The sequence below is a fragment of the Gobio gobio genome (assembly GCF_949357685.1).
Source record: "Gobio gobio genome assembly, chromosome: 1".
In the NCBI taxonomy this organism is placed as follows: Eukaryota; Metazoa; Chordata; class Actinopteri; order Cypriniformes; family Gobionidae; genus Gobio; species Gobio gobio.
The window spans coordinates 70,862,508-70,886,908 of record NC_137097.1 but is presented as its reverse complement, the minus strand read 5'-3'; the positions used below and the strand labels follow the sequence as shown (position 1 = coordinate 70,886,908).

Here is a 24,401-nt window from a genome sequence, read left to right as displayed (position 1 = left end):
AACGTAAAGTGACAGCCCTAGTGTGTGTGTGAGAGAGAGAGAGAGAGAGAGAGAGAGAGTGTGTGTGTGTGTGTGTGTCTGTGTGAGTGTGTATGTGTGTGTGTGTCTGTGCGAGTGTGTCTGTGTGTGTGTGTGCGAGTGTGTGTGAGAGTGTGTGTGTGTGTGTGTGTGAGTGTGTGTGTCTGTGTGTGTCTGTGTGTGTGTGTGTGTGTGTGTGTGTGTGTGAGTGGATGTGTGTGAGTGTGTGTGTGTGTGTGTGTGTGTGTGTTTGTGAGAGTGTGTGTGTGTGTGTGTGTCTGTGTGAGTGTGTGTGTGTGTCTGTGCGAGTGTGTCTGTGTGTGTGTGTGTGTGTGTGTGTGTGTGTGTGTGTGAGTGAGTGTGTGTGTCTGTGTGAGAGTGTGTGTGTGTGTGTGTGTGTGAGTGGATGTGTGTGTGTGTGTGTGTGTGTGTGTGTGTGTGTGTGTGTGTGTGTGAGTGCGTGAGTGTGTGCGTGGGCATGTTTTTGTGAAATATCAGGACACAAATGTGTATAATGACACAGGTATTACAAAAAGAGGGTGAAATATGAGGACGTTCCCCATGTCCTCACTTTTCAAAATGCTTATAAATCACACAGAACAAGTTTTTTTTCACAGAAAGTGAACTGCACAGTCTCCTGTGAGGGCTAGGTTTAGGGGCAGGGGCAGTGTAAGGTGATAGAAAATACGGTTTGTACGGTATAAAAACCATTACGCCTCACATTTCACAAAAACAAACATGTGTGTGTGTGTGTGTGTGTGTGTGTAAGTGAGTGAGTGAGTGAGTGAGTGAGTGAGTGTGTGCGCTTCACTCATAACCGCTCGACGGTAAAACGACGTTCCCTCAAATCCCGCTCCGAAATGAAATTTGATTCCCCATATTGTATTTTTTAAAAATCATGTTTCATATTTATGTGTAAATATTATTTCATCTGTTGATTATGAAAAGTGAACAGCACGAGTATAGGACTCGTCAGAAGATGCACAATATGTTGGAAGACATGGATCAGAAAATATTTTTGTAGAAAGCTTTTATTTTGTATCTTAATTTTGATTAATGTTTCATAAACCAATTGCCTATATTTACTAATAATATGCAAATATAGCAGAAAATATAATCATGGTGCTAATCATGGACTAGAGCGCGTCTAATAAATGAACCGAGACTCAAGAAATATGTCTTTAGAAAGCTTGAAATGTCTTTTAAACGAAACAATTCAAGAAGAAAATAAATAGTGTCTGTATGACTTATGCATTTCTTCGGAGATGGCGAGTCCGCATCGGCAACTTCATCTTTGCAGCCGGAAATGACAAAGAAAAAACCAAGTTTATTAATAAACAATTAAATTGTGTCCTTGCTATTTTTGACATGTTGATAATTATTACTTTTGCAGTTCTTTGTGCTTTATGCGTGCGCTTGAGTGTGGAAGAGGCGAATGTATTACGCAAACGCTCGTTTAGAATTCACTCCAGTATATATTTAATAATTAAATGAGCCTAATATAAATGTGTACTTAGGCTGTGTTCACACTGCAGGGCTTAATGCTCAATTCCGATTTTTTGAAAAAATTCGATTTTTTTGCAAGGCCGTTCACATTTCCATTTAAATGCAACCTTTTGTGATCTCCTGTGTGAACGTGAAATGACCCAGAAGTGACCCGCATGCGCAGAAGAGTACTCAACGGTCAACGACGTCACTTGTTGTTTACGGAAGTAGCCAAATATGGGTGTCAGCATTGGAGTTCGTTTAGCTTTATTAAAGTTATTTTCGCAACGGAGCCAGCACCATTACAACCTTCTCATGTTAAGAAGAAAATTAAAAAAGAGGAGGAGAGCAAGGTTTTTGGCCATGGCGTTTTGTGGAGCAGTGGTAGCAACGTCGGTACAGAGAAACGTGTGTGTGTGCGGAGTCGCAGCCAGGAGTGGTGGGATACTGATGTGAGTGGCTTTACTGATACCGAATTCGTCAGTAACTTCAGAATGACCAGATCCACCTTCAATTATGTTTGCGAGCGCCTTCAACTAACTTTGTCACGGGAAGAGACACGTCTGCGGCGGCCCAGAACAGTGCAGAAACGCGTTGGAGTTGGAGTGTATTGGCTAGCAACAGGTGCGTACTTCTTCTTTTATTGGCGGTTAGCAACTATTTCTTGTGCATTACCGCCACCACTGGACTGGAGTAAGGAACGGGAGTTACAATGATGACGTTTGTCGCGTATCAACGACGTGCGGGTCGGATACATGTGACCTGGCAGTTCAGACTGAAGACGCATTTATCGGATTTGGACCACATACCCAAGTGGCCTGGGTCGCATTTGAAAAGATCGGATCTGTGTCGTTCAGACTGTCATGAAAAGATCAGATACAGGTCGCATAAGGGCAAAAAAATCGGAATTGGGTCGTTTCAGCCTGCAGTGTGAACGCAGCCTTAGTCTCAACTAATGGCTTAAATGAACAACTAAGCCTACTAGTCAAGTGGAAAAAAACTAGTCAGGGGCAGATCTACTAACTTCACATATTTTGAACCAGCATGTCACAAAGGGAATTATGGGTCGAGCAGAATGAGCGAGCGGAGCGGGATCTTCAGAAAGACGCTCTCCGCTCTGGAGGAAAAGTCTCCGCTCTGGAGGAAAAGTCTCCGCTCTGGAGGAAATGTCTCCGCTCTGGAGGAAAAGTCTCCGCTCTGGAGGAAATGTCTCCGCTCGCTCTCATGCTCTGGTGTAAGCCGGATGTGTGCGGTCTTTATACTCAGTGAAGCTCGACACTGTAAACACGACTGCAGCTCACAGACAGATTCACCCTGAGCAGTAATGTGTGTGTGTCATTTTAAACTCTGTGAATGTAACATGATATTCAGTGTGACATGTCATGATAATCCGCTGTAGATCAGGGTGTGTTTAATAAGATCTGTCTGTCACTCGAGCTGCTTAATGTTTCTGCAGGTTAGGATATATCTCATGTTGCTACACAATATTCAGATCAACTACATTCAAATTCTGACGACCTGTTTCTCATCTGTTAATGTATTTTAATGTTCTCATAATAATAAAGGTTGACTGACATTTGTGTTTGTTTACCTGAATAAACAACGATTGAGAAAACAAAATATTCTGCAACATAACTGTATTTGAGAATCCATGTTTTAATCTTGCCTGTAAAACAGAAAAGAGAATAATCACAATCACAATATCATACACAGCTACACAATGAAACACACACACACACACGCCACTTAAACATGAATTAATAAAGCAATAATTATAGGTCACAGGTGTCATTCATTCAAGAACTGAAACTTTAACTTTCTATTGGTAAATCACACAAGATTATATGAAGTCTGAACATCTGTGTATTAATTCATCTCCTGATCTCTAATAAACTGATCAGATGAATCTTACCTGTGAACTCATTCATATATGGAGCCGCCCAGAGCAACATGAGAGGTCTCAGAAAATAAAGAGCAGAACAAGAGACCGACTCATTCACAGATCCTGAAACACAAACAGATGATCATAACTGCTGTATTAATAAACACATACTTCAATGATATTATAATGCACTGATATACGACACTGACCTTCAGAAACACCCCAGAGGACAAAAGCAAGACACATCAGAATATTTGGACAGACGACTAGAGACTTCTGAAGATTGAAGACTGTGTCTAGAGAGAAAAGATTAAATAACTCCAACTGAGTCAAAAGGGTAAATTCATTTTGAATGAAATATTTGATCATTATTAAAAATATCAGTAATCTGATTTTATTTAAATGCACATCTCTGTACTTTCTAACAATTACATTTATAGCTCAATGAATCAAACTCAAAACTGTGTTGGAATAATTTAATATTATAAATACATGTAAATAAACTATTGATTAAGGATAAGAGCAGGTCTTCTGCTGACTTACCTAATAGTCTCAGCCCCAAATTTATCTCAGACACACATTTCCTCTTGCTGTAATCTATACATATGTATTCTCCCTCATCTTCAGCTCTCAGTTTGTCCAGACGGAGGGAGAAGTTTCCATGTTGAATCTGATCAGTAAATAAATGAGCTCTCTCATGATAATCCTGATGCTGTTCCTCTGCTCGACTCTCTCCATCTTTATACAGATGAACCAGAGCCTTAGTGTCTCTTCTTCTCCATTCCACCTTCAGGCCCTCCATTGGTAAAGGTTCATCAGTATAACAGGGCAAAACCACTGAAGATCCCAGAGGAGTCATTATGTGATGACGTTTCACAATGAATCCTGATAAAAACAAAAAAACACACAAACAGATGTTTTTTATTTATTTATTTTGAAATCAGCCCATCTGAGAAGATCATGTTAACACTGTTACAGTGAGCACTAATGAAGATGAAATAATCCCTGGATTTACCAAAGTTTGACATCAAGGCCTGGTTTCACAGACAGGGTTTAGATAAAGTCAGGAGTAGGTCTTAGTCAAACTATAAGTAGCTTTTAAACATTTTCTCAGATCATGAGTTCTGCTATTATCATACGCCTAGCAATCCTTAAAACATTTAAACACAGCATGACACAGGAAAAGTGTTCAAAGCATCGCATCAACTACAAGTATTTCCATTTATACCTTGGGCTGTTTAAATACTGGATTCTGATTGGCTGGAAGGTGTGCAGTAAAACCGTTTAAAGGTAGTTCCAGTCAGTTTGATTACAGTTCGAAATTAATCCGCCACTATAAACATTGGTAACCATAGTAACACAGTTACTTGCAAACAGAGAGCGCGTTTACATGCATGTTCTTATTAATCTGATTATGCTTAATAAGCCGACAACGAACATCATGTAAACGCGGTAACTCGTTTTCTTTTATCGGAGTAAGGTCATAAACGGCTTAAGCATAAACCGGTCGGAACAGGTAGTTTTTTGCCTTTTACCCCGATTTCGTGCGGCCTGTAACGCATTAACCTGCTTTCTGTTGGCTTAATGAAATGCGCATTTGTGATAGTGGACAGAAACACATAACGTTACTTACAGCAGATTTAAACACATCTAGACAGACAGAGCGAGCATTTTGCAAGAAAGAAAGAAGGAAATATATCACAAAAGCAGACTCAGAAAATTGGTTGCAGCAGAAGTGGTTGAGGCAGTAAGTTACGCCACTGCGGTCAAGCCAGCCGCACTTTTTTTAAGTATGCGCGTCTAATCGTGCTCTTACGGTATGGGTGCTGGAAGCGGTCAAAATGCATTTAAAGACATTTAAAGGCGTTTCATTTATACTTTTGCATTTAACCCTAAAAAGGGTAAGACTATAAAAAAAAAACATAAAAAAATGTTACATTGCAGTTAATATATTGCTTATTAGCACACAAATAATACAATTTAATGTTTTTATTTTTATTGTTGCATATGCTATACATTAATTATTATACATCATTTATTAATTAAAATTGTATTACTTTTTGATTTTAATATATAGTTATATATAATATATTAATTATCATACATTATATATTTCTATTAATTGTATTACTTTGATTTTAATGTTTTTATATATATTAATAATTACACATTATGTATTACTATAAATTAATGTTAATATTCATGTTAATTATCATACATCATTAATGTTACTTTTTATTTTTATTTTAATGTTTGCATATGCTATACATTAATTATTTAACATTAATTAATGTTAAACATAATTTATTAATTTTAATTCTATAACTTTTTTATTTTAATGTATATATATATATATATATATATATATATATAAAAATATTAGTATACATTATTTATTACTATGAATTCATGTTAATATTCATGTTAATATCATACATCAATGTTACTTTTTATTTAGCTTTATTATTTTAATGTTTTTATATGCTATACATTAATTATTATATATCATTTATTAATTTTAATTGTATTAATGTTTTATTTATTTTAATGTTTTTATATGCTATACATTAATTATTATATATCATTTATTAATTTTAATTGTATTAATGTTTTATTTATTTTAATGTTTTTATATGTATTATATATATTAATTATTATACATTCATTACTATTTATTAATGTTAATATTCATATTAATAATCATACATCATTATTGTTACTTTTTTATACATCATTTATACAATCACTTACACCATGTCCAATTTTTAAACACAGGTTTGCTCAATATTTGAATTGATTCAGAGTGACCCCATCTAGTACTGTAATAATTTATTGTAGCACTTGAACCATGTCCAATTTACAAACACTCATAAAAATCGCGCATCCTAAAAAAAAAATATATACCGGCAGTGATGTGTCTCAGAGCAGGTATTAACCGTCACATTACAAAATACAACATCATAAGTGATAAAGAATGATATGAGTAGTTCAAATAAAGATTGCCTTGTCACTGTTGCCTGTCAATGTCATAAATAAATAATTTGAATAAATCCATTAAAGAATCATTAGTTAGCTATGTTAGCTATATGCTTAAAGTCCCATGTAAAGTCCAAATTAAATGTGTGCTGAGTTTGTCACTCCACAGACAAATGTGTTTAACCACCCAGCCAAATTTGAATCATAAAAAAAAAATCCGCCATGTAAATAAAATATCTTATCAAAACCTTGAAAAAATGAGCAGCATTCTCTGCTCTCAAACGCTGGGGGCGTGTCCTCTGTCAGCGCCGAAACCACGCCCACTCACGGGAAAGCTGCCGTTAGCACACGAGACAACACTCACGTGCAGTTCACGACGGCACCAAATGTGCGGGACGGGAGGATGAAGGCCGGTGTTGTGCCGAATTTCGACCCCCTGCCAAATTATTACCCCCCTCGTTGAAGTCGCTACCTGATTGCCTAATCCTAACCCCACCCCTAATCCTAACCCCTCCCCCACACCTACTCCTAAACCTTCCAATACTAGGGGGTAATAATCTGGCAGGGGGTCAGAATTCGGCACCACACCGGCGCGGGAGATAATCGGTTCGGCCACAGTCTGCAGTGGATTATCAGTGAATCCCAGATGTCTCCGATGAAAGTTTGTAAATCTACCCGGTGTAAAGTCACTGCAGAGGCAGGTGTTGGTGGTGATCCTGAAGCTCTTCATCAAGGTAGATGAATCCACCTCTTCTTGATATCATCGTTTTTGTTTTGGAAGCTGTTTTGTAAGTTAGTTACTAAACGGAACTGACAGTAACTCGTGATCGAGCGGGCGAACTGATGCGAATGTGCTCTAGTTATGATCGTGTTGGGGGAGGAGCCAGACTCAGTGCGTCATCGAGCCACCGCTTTAGTTCCGCCCAAAAAATCCTGAACACAGCAATGATGAAAAACTGTTTACCGGTCCAAACGTGTTTCAGCAATACATTTCTAACATTTATAATGTGTTTAGAAACAAATTATGGATAATCGCTTCGTGTCGGGTGGTTCTTCGTCTCTACATTGTGTATTAGGCTAAAATCCTTTAAATGCATGGCTAGCCGTGGATTATCCCTTACTTATCAGAATATATAAAAAAATTAACTTCTGGATAATGATTTAATTTAATTTAAGAGCTTAACTCCATTAAAGGGATAGTTCATCCAAAAATGAAAATTAGCCCATAATTTACTCACCCTCAATTCATCCTAGGTGTTTCTTCTTTCAGACGAATAAAATCTGAGTTATATTACAAAAGTCCAGGCTAATCCAAGCATTAGAATCGGATTAATAGTTGCTCTGTTTTTGAAGTCCATAAAAAGTGCATCTGTCCGTCAAATTACTCTCCACGCGGCTCTGGGGTGTTAATAAAGGCCTTCTGAAGCGAATCGATGCGTTTGTGTAAGAAAAATATCCATATTTAAAACTCTATCAAGTAAACTTTCGGCCGACCGCCTTCCGTGGAAAAGTGTTGAATGTTGAATGTTGAAAGTGGTCGTGTTAGTCCATAAGTTGAACAGGGAAGGCGGTTGGCCGAAAGTTTACTTGATAGAGTTTTAAATATGGATATTTTTCTTACACAAACGCATCGATTCGCTTCAGAAGGCCTTTATTAACACCCCAGAGCCGTGTGGAGCAGTTATATGACGGACAGAGTTCTGATTGTGCCAGCGGTTCCCGTGTTGTGATTGGACAGCAGCTTAGCGCACGTTGCCTGGAAAGGTCACGCCTCTCACCATAACGGAGATGCATGTGCTCAAACTACAGCCCCTGAAGGCCAAACAAAGGTGATTTGACTCCGGGATGAAAACAACAGCGTCTGAATGACATGGCGACAAACACACTCTACGAACGCAACACTTCCTCTTCAACAAGATCACGCCCCCTTTTTTGCGTATTCTTGTGGGCGGAGGTTAGTCGACAAACTGTTCTACTGATGTCATTAAAGCAGGATGTACAGAGATGTAGTATAAACCGGCCGTTCGCTGTAGGCTTTGAAAGGGAACTTCTGTTAAATAAAATATCTCGCTTGGCATTGAACTTTGAGCTTTATAATCTTACAGGTATTATTTATGCTCTAACAGCAACATTACACTAACTAAAGTTTGAAAAATGGGATCACGTAGAACAGGACCTTTAACATAATGAACATTATTATATGTCACATTTTATTTGATATCCTCACTTTTGCTGTCTTTCGCTTTTAAATGAATTGGCCGCAAACATTTTACTTTCAAATTTTAATTCTGCATCAATTGCTTCAATGGAAAGCAAACAGCAAAACAAAAACTCTCGTAGGCCTATATTAAACATAGAACTTTTATTAACATAATGAACAAAAATACCACGCTGTAGACCAGGCCTGGCGCTGTGGGGGATGAGGAGAGGAGGAGGCTATTCACATTCAGTTCGCCTATAGTGCTCACAAAATCATGCCTTTTTTAAAAACTATTCATATAATATTACTGCAACAGCATACTGTCATAGTCTATTATCAAGTAGGGTTGTGCCGATGGACGGCTGACCGACATCACGATGGAGTGCCACCATCGTGATGCCACGCCCCCGTTGCGAGTCTGTTGCGAGTGCGACACACACTAATCCTCTTCTATAGTATTAGTTAAACTAAAAACTTAGCAGGAATTGCTCTGTAAATTAAATTGAGAATGTAACTAATGCATATAGCCTATGCTATTTTAAATACTGCAGTCTATGCCAGATATATATAGCCTACATTTTGAAATCATTTGAGGCTGAAACATCCATATGCATGTGTGTTTATTTTAGCACTTCCGTCAGTGAAACAACACAGCCTATAAAACATTTTTAAACGATTTTCAGTAAATAATCGTTACCTCAAGAAAATAAGAAAATTAAATATTAGTTAGAAAAATATTTTATTCATACTATTTCCCTGCAAAGATGCGTCATATAACGCTCTGCGCTTTGAGAGGAATGGCGGATTTTATCTTCCACAAGGGCAAGACATTTAGGCAATGTTTGATTATTCACTGCCAGAGAAAACGTTCTAAGGTTACGTATGTAACCTCTGTTCCCTGAGAACAGGGAACGAACGCTGCGTCTAGCTGACGCTATGGGGAACGCCTCCAGCGTCACAGGTGTCTGAAGCTACTATCGAATCACGTCAATCCTATTGACCGACGACAACCCATGACGTCATCACTATGCGACCCGGAAGTATATAAGGGCGCTGTGCCAACACATACACATCTTCTCGTCTGAAGGGACTGTATGGCAGATAGGCCCTGAAGCATGGCAAAGCGACGCAGCGTTCGTTCCCTGTTCTCAGGGAACAGAGGTTACATACGTAACCTTAGAACGTTCCCTTTCGAAAGGGAACTCTCGCTGCGTCTAGCTGACGCTATGGGGAACGATATACCAACGCCGCCATGCTGAGGGGAGTGTCTGCCTAGTGGCAGTGACCACTGTCAACACAAGTAAATTCAACTGAACAAAACCTGAGCCACTCCCTCAGGTCACACTGGGCTGTCAGCGACAGCATTCCCTACGGTCATAGCCCAAGCTATACATCTAGACGGAACCTTAACGCAACTGCGTGAGGTTCTTATCCAGACTGCTCAAAGGCCCGAGACCACTACTTCAACAGAAGGGGTTACTTTAAGGGAATGTGGCTAGGGGACCCGAAGGAACCCTGGCCAGTCACTACTCGGGAAACAAGTTCTCCCGAATGCCACCAGGGAGGCCTGACCTGGTGCCCTAAGAGTTATGGACACTTCGGTTTAGCCAACCCTGTCTGTTCAGAGACAGAGCCTCTGGATGGTGCCCAGGAGGCATCCAAACTAAGGGACTGAAAAACTGGCAGTCCTACTCAGCCCGGAACTCAGAGACGGGTTATCCAAGAGAGCAATACTCAGCATAGCGCTTTACAACCCTTGCTAGCGAGGGGAGTCTGCCTGCTCAATCAAGGATCTATCAGGTGCTTGTGTTTCAAAGCAATAAGGAGGCCGGAAAGGCCTACGGACTGATCTAACAAGGAGGCCTCACGAGAGGCCTACAACCGTCTGACCAGGCTCAGGCGGCTGTGTGCTCATAGACGACCCTCAGTGAGGGGAGCAGCTGAGCCTGCCTGGCGGGTAACCTCCAGCTGTAGGCCAACTATGACCAGTTCTAAGACAGAGAACTGGTAACTAAGAAGTGCCTACCTCGGGAACTTCGCCTTCAAGGAGGCCCGGTGGGCCTACTACCTGATAAAAGGTTTATCCCCCAGGGAGGCCTATAAAGGCCTACTACCTAACAGCACGCCATGCTGGCAACTTACAGAGCGTTCAAGCTCACCTTCAGGGAGGCCTAGAGAGGCCTACTACCTGACAGCAATATATGCCAACTTATAGAGCGTTCGAGCTCACCTTCAGGGAGGCCTAAAGAGGCCTACCACCTGCCAGCAAAGCATGCTTACTGCTGAGGTTACATCTAGGGAGGTCCCGTGGGCCACCTGATAACAGTTGAAGCTGTCTGTCAAGGCTGGAAAACTGAACTTGTTTTCTCAAGGAGGCCAAATGAAGGCCTGCTACCTGACAGTCAAGCTACGCAGGCTAGCCGAGCATCCTGATTCAGGAACTCGCCCTCAAGGGAGGCCTATTGAGGCCTACAACCTGATAGCCAGTCTTTAGGGAGGCCTGGAGAGGCCTACTACCTGTTTGTTTTTCGTTCCAAACTGTTTCTCAAGTGAGTGGGCCCCAAGAACGCCTTAGGGAGGCCTAATAAGGCCTACTACCGGCCTCTGGGATAAGCCCGGTACAGGCCTACTGTCAGATAGCAATATATACTACTGATCTAGTGACCATGACCTGGGAACTCCTTTTCAGGGAAGCTTTTGTAAAGCCTTCCACCCATTTTAGCCTGCTTCCACTACAACAGGCCTTCAGGGAGGCCTGATGAGGCCTGCAACCTGCTAGCCGGCAGGCCAGTTGTCCCGATGTGATTATCGGTACTTCCTCCAGTGAGGCCTGCTTTTTAGCGAGGCCTTCCAACTGATAATATGCCTGATCAAGAGGCCTATAGAGGCCTACTTGGCAGCCGACCCTCAGGGGAGCGTAATGGCTCTTTACACCCTGATAGCCAGCTAGGCTGGTTCTTCTGCCTTCAGGGAGGCCTGATAAGGCCTACCACCTGAGTAGCCTGCCAGGCTAAAATACTCCCGATGCCCACACATCGGTACTTGCCTCCCGGGAGGCCTGACTGAGGCCTTCCACCTAACAGCCGACCATCAAGGAGGCTTATTGTAGCCTATACCCTGAAAGCCAGCCGGGCTATTTTTCACGATGCCCTGCATCGATACTTGCCTTCCCAGGAGGCCTGGTGAGGCCTACCTAGATAGCAAGCTATGCTAGCTGCCCGGGAACTTCTACCGGAAGCTCACCCTCAAAAGAGAGGCCTAAAGAGGCCTTCTATCTGAGAGCAAGCCTACTAGGGAGGCCTAGTGAGGCCTACCACCTGCTAGCACTACCTCAGCCGTGCTAGCTGTCAAGCGACTGAGACTCAGAGCGCTCCTCCAGCGAGGCCTAGCTTCAAAGGCCTGCCAACTGATATCAAACACATTGCACAATGTGAGAGTAACAAAAAAGACCCCAGGGGCTCGTCTCCACGGAGGCCTGATGAGGCCTACCGCTTGATAGCCATCAGGCTAGCCATATCAAATTCACGCCTTATTTTCGGCTCTCGCCCTCAAGGAGGCCTGAAGGGGCCTACTACCTGATAGCAAGCAATGCTAGCTCCCCGAGTATCCAACTCAGGAACTCGCCTCCAAGGAGGCCTGGTGAGGCCTACCACCTGGTAGCAAGTTTAACTGACTGCTATGAAACCCTTGACAGCTAGATCACTGGCTGACTAATACTATTATTGCTTTGACAAAAACGACTCTCAAGTGAGAGGAGGCTACCACAGGGATGGTACACTCAAAATCACGAAGTGACGACCAGAGGTGACAGTGCCTCAGCAATGCAGCTCCCTCATCCACATAGCCTAAGCCAAATGCCTAACTGAAGCTCCGGCATCAGTCTCTAACAAACACTCTGAAGGAGACAAACTATTCTAACCTGCGGTGGCTTACCGAAGGCATATAGTAAAAAACCCTAAGCGGTAGAAAGACAACACTCCATTCTCCCAGAAGGGTGTGCTACCGCTTAGTATCCCGCAAACATTTCAATAGAAAAGATCGGCGGCCTAAACACCACTCTCACACTGAGAGGAGGCCTTAATACAAAACTATGATACCATGAGCGGTGGCCAGCCCCGCGATAACTCAATCGCAGAAGGGAAGGCCAACACATACTCAAGCAGCACCTGATGCTGACATAAGCCACCTACAGGGGGAAAACTTCAGTTAGCTCCGTCTCAGAAAAATCCCGTACTGCAACAGGGAATGGTGTCTCTGTAAGAAGCACATTTTTTAGTGTTTCAACACAAAAAATTACCACTCTCACCTGCGGCACGTAGAGCGAAGACTCACCAAGCAGCTATCACCGCGATGTTCTACCGCCCTTGCATGCCTGAAAGTGGCGCTCTCACTAACCAAGCTACGGCGGGCCGTCAGAACCACTGTTCTAATCATCATAGGCCCGCCTCAGGCCTGATGTAAGAAGCGCCTGGGATTTAAAAGACATAGAATGTTAAAATGTTGCATTAAAAAGGCATTTTTTTAAAAAGGAAAAGGGAGAGGGTAGGATTGAAATCCCCTCAAAGGAGGTGACCCATTACCAACGCCGGGAGCGCTTGTCCTGGATCACCTCCCTAAGATCCCTTTTCCTGCGGGACTGGCGCCTCCTCTGTGTCCTACTCCTCAACGGAGGAGGGGCACGGGAAGAGACGCTCACTCTCTGGTCCATTCTACGGCCCTCGAGCCGCGATGGACCAGGTCCCGCCTGCCTGGGTGCGGACGCAGACCTCAGCGGTATACAGTTTTTGAATGCGGCTGAGCGCGCCTTCGCCTCTCTGAACTTCCCAACCACCGCCTCTACGGAGGTGCCAAAAAGTTCAGAGGGCGAAACTGGTGAATCGAGGAGAAAGCTCTTTTCTTTCTCCCCGATGTCAGCCAAGCTCAACCACAGGTGCCTCTCCGTGGCCACCATCGCCGCCATCGACCGCCCGATCGCGGCAGCGGTTTGTTTAGTGGCCCGGAGAGCCAGGTCTGTGGTGCGGCGCAACTCAGCCACCGCCTCAGGGGACAGCCCCGCCCCCTGGTCGAGGTCTTCCAGCAGATCCGCCTGGTACGCCTGCAACACAGCCATCGTGTGCAGGGTCGCACCAGCCTGACCTGCTGCCGCGTACGCTCTGCCATTCAACCGCGCAGTCGCCCTCAGCGGTCGGGATGGCAGAGTTGGAGCTCTCAGTGTCGATGCACGCCCTGAGACGAGATAGTTCGCGAACGTCTCGTCCATGGGGGGCATCGACACATACCCGTGCTCCGCCATCCCCTCGACATCAGCGAAACTAGCTCGCTGATGCCGGTGGATGCGGGCGGAGTACGGGTTCCTCCATGCCGCCCGGACCTCATCATGGAGGTCCGGGAGGAATGGAAGGCTCGCCTGAGGTACTGGGCTGTGGCCGGGGAGAAACCGATCGTCGAGTCTACCACGTGCGATCTCTCCCCTAGCGCGCCGCCAAGGCAGCCTCAGCCTGCCCGCGGCGCGCTCCACAGTGTCCAGCAGCTCAGCGTACGCGGGACAGGGTGGCTGAGAGGATCCAGGCTGATCCTGGTTGTTGTTACCACCCTCCTCAGCCATCTCCTGCCCGTCCAGAAGAGCACTCGCTGCAGAGCTTCGCGGAGAACTGCCATTCTCCACGTCGACCTGCAGCTCACTCTCGTCAGCCGCTAGATCGTCTGAGAGAACAACGCCTCTCTCCAGACGATCGGCGAGCTCCATCTGGGAGCCCCACGATGTGCGTAGCCGCTCCGCCTCAGCGAGAGTGGAACCCACATCGGTTGCGCCAGATGAAGCGCCCCCTTCCCTCGAGAAGAGGGCCAAACGAGAGCGGAGAGTTCGCAGCGGAAACCTCTCACAATTTGCACAAGCAGAACCCTCAAGAACTGCTTGTGCATGCTCTTCTCCCAAGCAAAAAACACACAGAGTGTGTGTGTCTTCCGGTGTCAGAAATCTCTGACACGGGTCGGCACACTTCCTGAAGCAGTTCTGCCTCTTCTCAGTGCGTTTCATAATGTACAAAAGTCTTTTACCAGGATCCGTAGAATTTACCGCTTTACAGACAGTCCCTGAAGACGAGAAAGATGTGTATGTGTTGGCACAGCGCCCTTATATACTTCCGGGTCGCATAGTGATGACGTCATGGGTTGTCGTCGGTCAATAGGATTGACGTGATTCGATAGTAGCTTCAGACACCTGTGACGCTGGAGGCGTTCCCCATAGCGTCAGCTAGACGCAGCGAGAGTTCCCTTTCGAAAGGGAACTAAAATCACCGCGGCGTGTGTGTGTGTGTGTGTGTGTGTGTGTGTGTGTGTGTGTGAAATGCGCTATTCAAATAGACCGCTATTCTTGACGCGCCTAACCAAGTTTAATAACAAGAACAAACTGTGTTAAATAAAATTTGAAGTAAAAAGGTATTCGTCCTACAGTGTTTTTTATACTTTACCACAGTAAAGGATGTGAATAGTTAATAGACTTAATTATAAGCAAACGAAAGGAAGAAACGATTATAATCCCCTGCGAAAATGGGGACGTGAGTGAAGATTTAGGAAAAGAAACGAGATGTCCATGTCCATTGGGATAAAATGGACTGGGCCTATTGTTAAAGTTCACGGAAAATCGAGTGACCAGATCCAGATTGCAAAGCAGAATGAAAAAGTGCTATCTGACCATTATTTCCTTTCTAGGCTAAAAACTTTGTGCTTCACTCCTGTGGTAATATTCACGTGCAAGTTGCAACAGCATTCACATACAAAACACTGGGTTAGTAAAATAACGAAAATTTGTGTTGCCTGCCTTTTCAATATCAATTTCTGGGTTTTCCCCCTGACTCCTAACTGACACGATCATCTTTAACCGACAAGATTAAATTAGAATTGATATGTGTCTGTGAATCATAAAAAAAATCCCAGGGGTTTAGTTTTAGCTTACATGAACAATAGCAGAATAAACAACAGAACATGAGAGTTCATCATCATCACGCACCTGCTGCGCTGTGAAGGAAATAAAATAGATTAAATTATATGAAAGGAATAAATAGCCTATATGTGCGTGAAATTTATTTTACTTAATTAATTAGGCCTATTACCAAAATGTAAGGCTAAAAATGCAACAATTAAACAACAAACAGCATTACAACTGTCTGCTTGCTGATTAACTTTTCTGAAATAAATATTTACGTGAAATACGCTTTAGGTTACACAGAAGAAAGACGATATTCTGATATAGCAGCAGAGGACTGTTATTTTGGTGAATGAACTGATGATGACGTCACTGTCTCAGATTTGATTCACCAATCGGCTGAAAGGGCCGTGTAATGACCGCCCACATGTGGAAAACGACATTTGAAGTCGTGTTTCTGTTTTCTATCCATTACCCGAAAATAGACCTCAAATCGGGTTTTTCCGGGGGGTTTTTTACAAACGAAAAACGACCGTTTTCTTGTTTCTGCATATTTCATTTCAAATTGGAAAACAAACTATCAAAACGTACACGGACCGAGCTTGCATACTTCCTGCGTGACTAGAGCCGTGCCGAAAACACGTGCATTCTAGAAATACAACCAACGCCTATTTTTCACGCGACACGCGTGGTGTAGCGTTTTCTATGTCTTTGCATATCAGAAAGGCCTATACTTCATGTTCATCATAAATATAGCCTACTGATACAGCAAAGACAACGTCGGCAGTATTGACAGCAAACTATAGGCTACAGAATATTTCGTTCTGGATTGACAGGTGCAATATTTGAAAAAAATGACTGATATCTGCATTTATGTGAAAACCTAGAGACTTTAAAACATCAAACCCTCATTTATTAATATTTAATATATCAAAATAACTTATAAACAGCTTTTCCTATTAAATTTTGCTTATGCTGATACGCGCGTTAACATGTGAGCCGAAATAAAAACGCACACGCCATGCAGCTGAGACGCTGCCATGCTTGCAGTGTGTATCCGGCCTAAAACACGGAGCGACGATCCCCTTTCAACTGGCATTTGAACATTTAAAAAGATTTCCAAAGACAGCGAAAAGGCTAAAGCCATAAACGACAAAGTAATGGATTTCATAGTCTTGATGACCAATGCATTTGATCTATTATGTGTTTGAAAAACACTGAAAGATACCTTCCTCATCCCTCACATTTATTTTGTTAAACTATATAATTTCAGAGAAATCTCAACAATGCCCTTTTCCCTTTGGTTGAGGATGCACTTTTTTTTCCTTTTGTTTCTTGAGGTTGACAAATGAAATGGCAATGCATTTTATTCATGTATTTGATGTATTATGCATCATCCTCATGCACTAAAGGTTAATATGCAGTTTTTTATGCATGACATACTTGAATATAAATTTGTTGTTAATGAGTTAAGTGCAGATAAACCATAATTATGTCATAGTTCTGTTAAACACTTTCTGTTACTAAGTATTGTGGTGCCTTACACAAAAAATAAAAACATTTGAAGAATTAGGACTGATATTTGCCATTATAGTTAGGCCAGAGCTACTAAAATATCAGTTTCATCAGTGCATCTTAGATTTTCTATTCTCCTGGGTGCACAAACTGCAGATAATATGGAAATTATAATATAAAAACATGAACTTATTGGTTATCGGTAATGAGAAGGACTTAATTATCGGTAAAAAAAAATAATATCGTGCATCCCTAGTATTTATGATTAGGGCTCATAATGAGGATTTAAAGTGGTTTTCCTTCATCTGCCGTCAGTCCCTCTGCTCACCATCGGTGTGACCAAACTGCTCGGTCTCAAATGTCCGTACGCACAGGTCAGAGTTTATGTGCAGGTGCGCAAATTTTCACGTCAAGTTTGTTTTTTTATAAATCACAACTTAAGCGTTGGAAGTGGTGACGCCTCTTCAGGGCCTGTTTTGTGCGGACGCAATGGTTATAAATGAATCCCCAGGGCTTTGTGGTTTAGTCGGTTGTAGTTTTATGAGACTAGGGGACAGATTTCAAGAGCGGTGCGTCTTCAGCACAGTGATCTGATACACCATAAGCACAAACTCAGCAGACAGAGTGAAGGAGGTCTGGGATTTTTGTGCAAGCATGTACTATTATACAGACATGAATGAGCTGTGAAATAGACCAAGTGACAGAGCACTTCTGTCTTGCATTGTGTTGTGCACTACAGTGGTGAATTAGTCAAGACTAATTAAATGATAAAGAATGTCAGTATAATTAATCATTAATTAAACTACTTACACGCATCATGGCTAGTATTAACTATACCTGTCAGAGATATCATGAAGCAGAATCTGCTGGTTAAATCCATGAACTACAAATGAGCGGACTGAATTTAGACTTTTCTGAGGTCAAAAGCACAAATTCCTTCCACAAATTTGGATTTCTTTTCTGACATTATCTGCTAATAGCTTTTATATACACACATTTCATTTATTTCTGCTCTTTAATTTAGTAGGACTTTCCATAGACACACACGTCTACAAACCCAGCACCACAAACCCACAGTGCAGCTGATAAAGCATAAATACATGATCAGATGTAGCTGGTGTACTTTCAAAATTATTTATAGTATGTACATAATTAATGATATATGACCAGCCCAGACAATTATATTTATCATTTAAATGCATCAAACTAATGTTTTTAAAAATCTGGAAATACTATTTCATATTCTAACTACACTGATGAATTAAAACCATATTGATCAGGGCTACAACAGCAGCAGAGTTTACTTACCCAGTTTCAACTCTTTGTTGGTTGAATGTACACATTTCTGGTCACTGTAAACCTTACATGTGTATTTTCCCTCATCTCCAGCTCTCACTTTCTTCAGACGGAGGGAGAAGTTTCCATCTTTAATCTTCTTAGTAATGAAATGAGCTCTATCATGATAATCCTGCTGCTGTCGACTCTCACCACCTTCATACAGATGAACCAGAGTCTCTGAGTCTGTGGTTATTTTTCTCCATTCCAACTTCAGACTTTTCTCTAACAAGTCTTTTCTAATTCTAACCTCACAGGGCAAAACCACTGAACCTCCCAGAGGAACGACCTTGCCAGTCCCAAAGAATCCTATAAAGGAATGTGGAAGAACTATTAATACAAAAGAAAAATAACAATAATAATGCATTTTATTTAATGCCGCCTTTCATAACACACAAGGTCACCTCACAAGCAAAAATATAGATCACTACACAAGACAAAAACACACAACAAACACTCTGCATATGTTTTGAGTGAACCAGAGAAATTGTCAAGTGGCTAACAATCATAGAGAGCTTTCTCCATCATACAATATCTTTTGCAATTAATTGCATGTCATTTAGCAACAGTCATTTAGTCATCCTGTTTTTATTAAAATGATATTCTAATTAGTGATGGCAATTTCGAAACACTGCATCGAAACCTTTACAAATTATTTTGTTTCAAATCAGCGGAGCATTTATCAAACTGCCAAAGTCACATGATTAACGATTTTGAGAATTAATCACATAATAGTGTATAATATTAGCCTGGTTAAAACCAGACCATTCTCTGTAGTAACTGAGTTATGGTCTAGCAAAGCTTCATAGACAAATCATTTCCAAAGGGGCGTCACCAACGGACGACGCTCAAATGCCTCTCGGCGCAATTGGATAGACCTCAAACCAATCAGAGCGATGAGGGAGATGACGTATGCAGAGCGACGGAGAAACATCTGACTGGCCGTTTCTCAATATGCGTTCTTGTCTGTACTTGTGTTCTCAAATAGGAAATGTCCCCGGTTTCCATTTCAGAAATCTGGTCACCTTACCTAAACCACATATTAATGTTTAATATATTATTTTTAAAATGTAAACAAAAAGAGGCAGGGTGTTTTATACTTCGTTTTATTATAAATATATAAGATAACCAATGTAGGCCTAGCTACGCGTTGCCTGAACCACATTCGTGTGGCTATTATTATTATGTTTAATTTTTATTTTTTTATGAAATGAGACAGTGGTGTTTTATGACATATTTCGTACGCAAACTTCTGACTTGCGTCCGTGACTTACCAAGTTTGACTCCGGAGAACGAACTCCCGAGGACGGGAGGACACTAGTCCGCCTACTATGCTCTTGACAGCATCACTCAGTATATATTTGTATATGTAGTGCACGCAATGCATATTATCTTCAATGCATGTTTATAACAAAACGAAATATAAAAAACCCAGCCTCGTTTCGTTTACATTAAAAAAAACACACACACATAATATAGGCTATGATTATCACTGTAATAAATTAAATATGACACAAAACACAACCCAGTCTCTTTTTGTTAAATGTCAGTTTATGTGTGATCATCAATAGCAATTATAAAAGTATAAGTAAAAGGTATAAGAAGCTATACAATAAATAAAGCAATTCAGTCAAAGTCAGCGCTAGGAGACTACAACGGTAAAGTTTAATATCTTAAAAATATAAAGTTATGAAACTTCACTTTGCCCTCAGATAAAACGATCTGTCTAGGAACAAATTATAGATTAATGAGAGCAAAGATCAGCCGTTAGATCTACACAAGACGAGACGGTTTAACCACTACAGAGACATCAGAGCCAGCGGCAGACGGCAGAAGGACTGGCCGAGGAAAGGCGTCTCTCGGCGGGCTCAATGATCGATTGAGCGCCGCTGAACCACTGGAACTCACAACTCCGAAAACGGCAGATCAAATTTTAAAAAAGGCGCTCTCTTTATAAATAAACCACAGATTTGAGCTTTAAACAACTTCATTCACGCCTGAAAAGGACTTAAAACTATATTTTGTAAAACATTAACACTACCAGAGGACTCTTGCTAAGACCCATTCGTTTTTCCACACGACTTTTGCCGAATCCAGTCGGTAAAACAGCGATAACATCTTTTTTAGATATAAAGGCTTCGAGTGTTGTTCTTTGCTCGGGTTTTAACGAAAAGGAGAAGTTTAAATCGCTTAAAACAGACGCGATAGCTGATTCGAACGAGTGATGCTCCACAGCAGCGGCAAATCTGCTTCAACGTCGCTGCGCTGTCGTCATCGTGTAAAGCTCGCCCCAACGTTTCTGATTGGTGCCGCGATTTCTAGGGTTTAGAAATGGGTTTGAATGGACTCTTTGCCAGACTACTTGCAGAGCAAATCTAAATTTGCCGGAAGTTGTCTGGGTTTTCCCAGGCTAGTATAATATATTAATTATGTTGAGATTTAGTCACATAATACTTGTAGTTACCTTATGTTCACAGTCAAAGTTTGTACTATTGATATTTTTTTTCGTTTGTGCGTTTTTACTTTTCTCCAACAGCTCATATACCTAAAGGTTTTTATACATTTTCTCCAACAACAACAACTGATATGCATATAGAATTGTGCATTAAACAAATTCATAAGTAAAAAGCAGTGTTAATTTTGACAGCAAATTTTTATTTAGTTTTAGTCAGAGCGAACGCACAGAGTAATGTTATAATGTAACTTTCCACACACTCGACTGCAGCATGAGCATAATAAAAGTTCAGAGGCCAGTGTTTCGTGCCGGTCTCTCTCATTAGCATTCACTCTCAAGGGCTCTCAGCATCAGCTTCATACCACTGTAGCGTTAATTAAACTAATACATTCACTAATACTAAAGCAGGAGCATGGTTTCAGCCTGGATTCCTTTCCATCGGCTGTGGAGGTGAAGAATCAAGACTACAACTCCCATGATGCCTTTGGTTTTAAATAAGCGACCTCTAGCGGCGAAACTTGCATACTGTGCCTTTAACCTGTAATAAACCTTGCACATTATACTTCTTTATATATACATATTATATATTTTATGTTAACCACTTATTTTTAAGTCTACAGTTTATCTCACTTATCATCCACATATTTTTTATATTTTTATTTTTATCTTATTTCCTATTTTTATCTTTTACTTGATTTATTTATAATTCTACTTATGTTAATACTTTTTATTCTAACTTTATTCTATTTCTATTTAATTTCTTGTAACTGTTATTTGCACTGTCCATGGAGCGGACCTGTTTACATTTCACTGCCAGTTGTATATTGTGTATATAACTGTGTATGTGACAAATAAAACTCTTGAATCTTGAAAATCTTGAATCTAATGCCTTTAACTATCCAAGATATGTTTCAAACTGCTCTTAGAGGTGCTGAATGAAAACATTTACATTACTGTATTATACAATCTTAAATAAATATGAATCCAGAAAAAAATTGTTATAAATATATATTCAGAATTATAACCACATTCAGGATTACAAATATATTCAGATTTCATATAATTATTTCCTGTTTGGAAATAATGTTCACAAATTATTTAATTTTTAACTGTTTACTTACTCAGAACTAAATTTGTCTTGGCTGAAAACACACATTTCCTCTTGCTGTAAACTCTGCATGTGTATTCTCCCTCATCTTCAGCTCTCAGATTGTCCAGACGGAGGGAGCAGTTTCCATGTTTAATGTGATCAGTAAAGAAATGAGCTCTCTCATGATAATCTTTGTGTGGTTTTTCTGGTCGACTTTCTTGATACAGATGAACCAGAGTCGTTGAGATTCTTCTTGTTCTTCTCCATTCCACCTTCAGATCTTCAGTTAGTAAGTTTGGAGGAACATGACAGGGCAAAACCACTGAAGATCCCAAATTAACTTCACGTTTATAAGAATTTTGCACAATCAAACCTGAAAAAGGAAAAGACATTTAATTTCTAACGTAAAATAAATGGTAAGTCAAAATAACTCCACTATCATCCATCCATCCTTTTTTGTGTGTGATCAGATTATTGTCAAACACAAGACCATAAACATTTGTGAACATGAATGAGGCATTTACACTGATAGTGATATAGAGTACATCACTGGAGTCTGTGCTTTTGGTTGTTGGTAGTTTATCTTACTCTGCTGTGGTACAGAAGTGCATCGAATGTCAGATCATCAGCTGCTCTCTCATTGGTAGTCAACACATTTTGTCTCTACTAATTTGCATACATTTGAAGCATAACCCAGACACAAAAAGATATCATTAGTTAAAAGAGCCACTCAGTAAGCCACTTTGATTACTGACACTAGAGTAATGTGACCTGGGTTGTTTATAGGCAGTTATTGGACACAGAAGTGTGAATGAGTAACACTGACATCTATCCCTGAACTATCTGTACCTGGAGAGAGCTCTCTCCCACATAGCAAGCAAGCTTGGCCCGAATGTGGCCTCAAACTGGCACTGCTGGCCTCCTGTTGGCAATGGCATGCATCCTGTCAGCCAGAGCTGGGCCGTGTGTGGCAAACTAATGATGGCACTCATGGATCACGACAAACAACATGAGGGCCGATTATTGGTGGGAGGAGTGTGACCCAGATCAGTCCAGTGACCATCTGCTCCAAATCAGGAGTGTGACCTTGAGTTTACTTCATTGATTTACAATTTACTTCATTTGAAATTATAAATGTTTCATCTGTTATGATTTGGCATTTCAAAGATTCAATTTTAAACAATTTGAAATATTGAATTGATTAAAATTTCTGTGATCATTTAATCCAAATCTTCGGGATGTGATGCTTTGTGTGAGGAACTGTTTTAGAGTAAGATTTAAAAGTTATTTCTGAATATTTAAAAGCAGCAAAGAAAAAGCTGTTGTTTGTACAGGTGGAGTCCACCTGTGAAGCGGTTGATTGAACTGCTTGCTGCTGATCAACCTTTAATTCTCAGATCTCTCTCAAGTTATTACAGGAACCAAAATTCAAACCTTTATTCAGGGATATTTCTTTCCTTTCTCACTACTTATCATAAAAAAAACTGTAAAATATACCAATTTAAATAAAGCTAAAAAAAGTTTAACAGAAATATTTTACAAGCATTTCCTGAATTAATTCATATGACTGGCAGCAATAGAACATTAAGTCAAATCAAGTCAACTTTATTTATATAGCGCTTTTTACAATGCAGATTGTTTCAAAGCAGCTTCACAGTGTTAAACAGGAAAATAATGACACAATTTGATTCGGCTGTACAGCCGCTCTGGAGAAAGTGGTGATGTCATCAGCTCATTTAAATTATCATACAGTGACAATGTGGCAGATCAGTAATTTAGGTTATATGGTTAATTTAGTTTACTAATTAAACACTTTAGATCTCTCAATATCTCAGTATATTCACTTAGTACAATCCAGTTTGACTTTATTTTAAATAAAATGTCTTATTGAGAGGATTAGATGTTGATGTCTTATTGAAAAAATGAAATAAAATAATAAATCACCATTATGGTGATCAGTGTTTACTTTAGTTGGACTCTTGATCCTTGACTTTAACATTTATCTTTTGCTGCTTTAACTGTGTTTCTGATATATGCTTGTTAAGGCAAAGAAATGCAGGAGAAAATCTCATCAGATGTTATTGGTGATTATATCATCGTCATGTAGTGGCCTGATTCCCTGATACTTAAAATCAAATCTCTGAGTACATTAGCAATTAATTTCACATGATTGACAGTAGACTTGTGGCATTTAAGTTATTATACAGAAAACGTTTTAAGTCTTTTTTAGGTGCACAGACATCAAGAACCAACATATGAATATCAACAATGGTGACAATCAACATTGTGACTTTAGTAGCTCGTTTTGTGATGTTCAGAGTTGAATATTTTATGATTGTCACCATTGCTGAGATTCATACACTGATTCTTGATGTGTGTGAGCCTACATGATCCTTCATTTTCTGCACAATGACTTCATAAAATGTTACAGAGTATTACAGCACTGCAAGAATTTCTGCACTAGTACACATTGGGGGTTTTCTGTTTTAGTTGAAGATGGTGTAGTTTACATGGGGCCAA

General features: G+C 40.8%; 1 protein-coding gene across 1 annotated transcript in view; it reads right to left on the bottom strand.

Annotated features, from left to right (window-relative positions):
* Window positions 1-24,401, bottom strand: part of LOC307124412 (uncharacterized protein) — a 57,081-nt gene that overhangs the window by 22,302 nt on the left and 10,378 nt on the right. The window contains exons 5-10 of the mRNA XM_079813586.1: window positions 21,913-22,254; window positions 18,310-18,645; window positions 3,929-4,270; window positions 3,595-3,681; window positions 3,416-3,508; window positions 3,095-3,169 (exon numbers count right to left, since the gene is read on the bottom strand). Of these exons, the coding sequence (XP_079669712.1) occupies window positions 3,095-3,169; window positions 3,416-3,508; window positions 3,595-3,681; window positions 3,929-4,270; window positions 18,310-18,645; window positions 21,913-22,254 (1,275 nt within the window). The remainder of the gene's footprint in view (window positions 1-3,094; window positions 3,170-3,415; window positions 3,509-3,594; window positions 3,682-3,928; window positions 4,271-18,309; window positions 18,646-21,912; window positions 22,255-24,401) is intronic.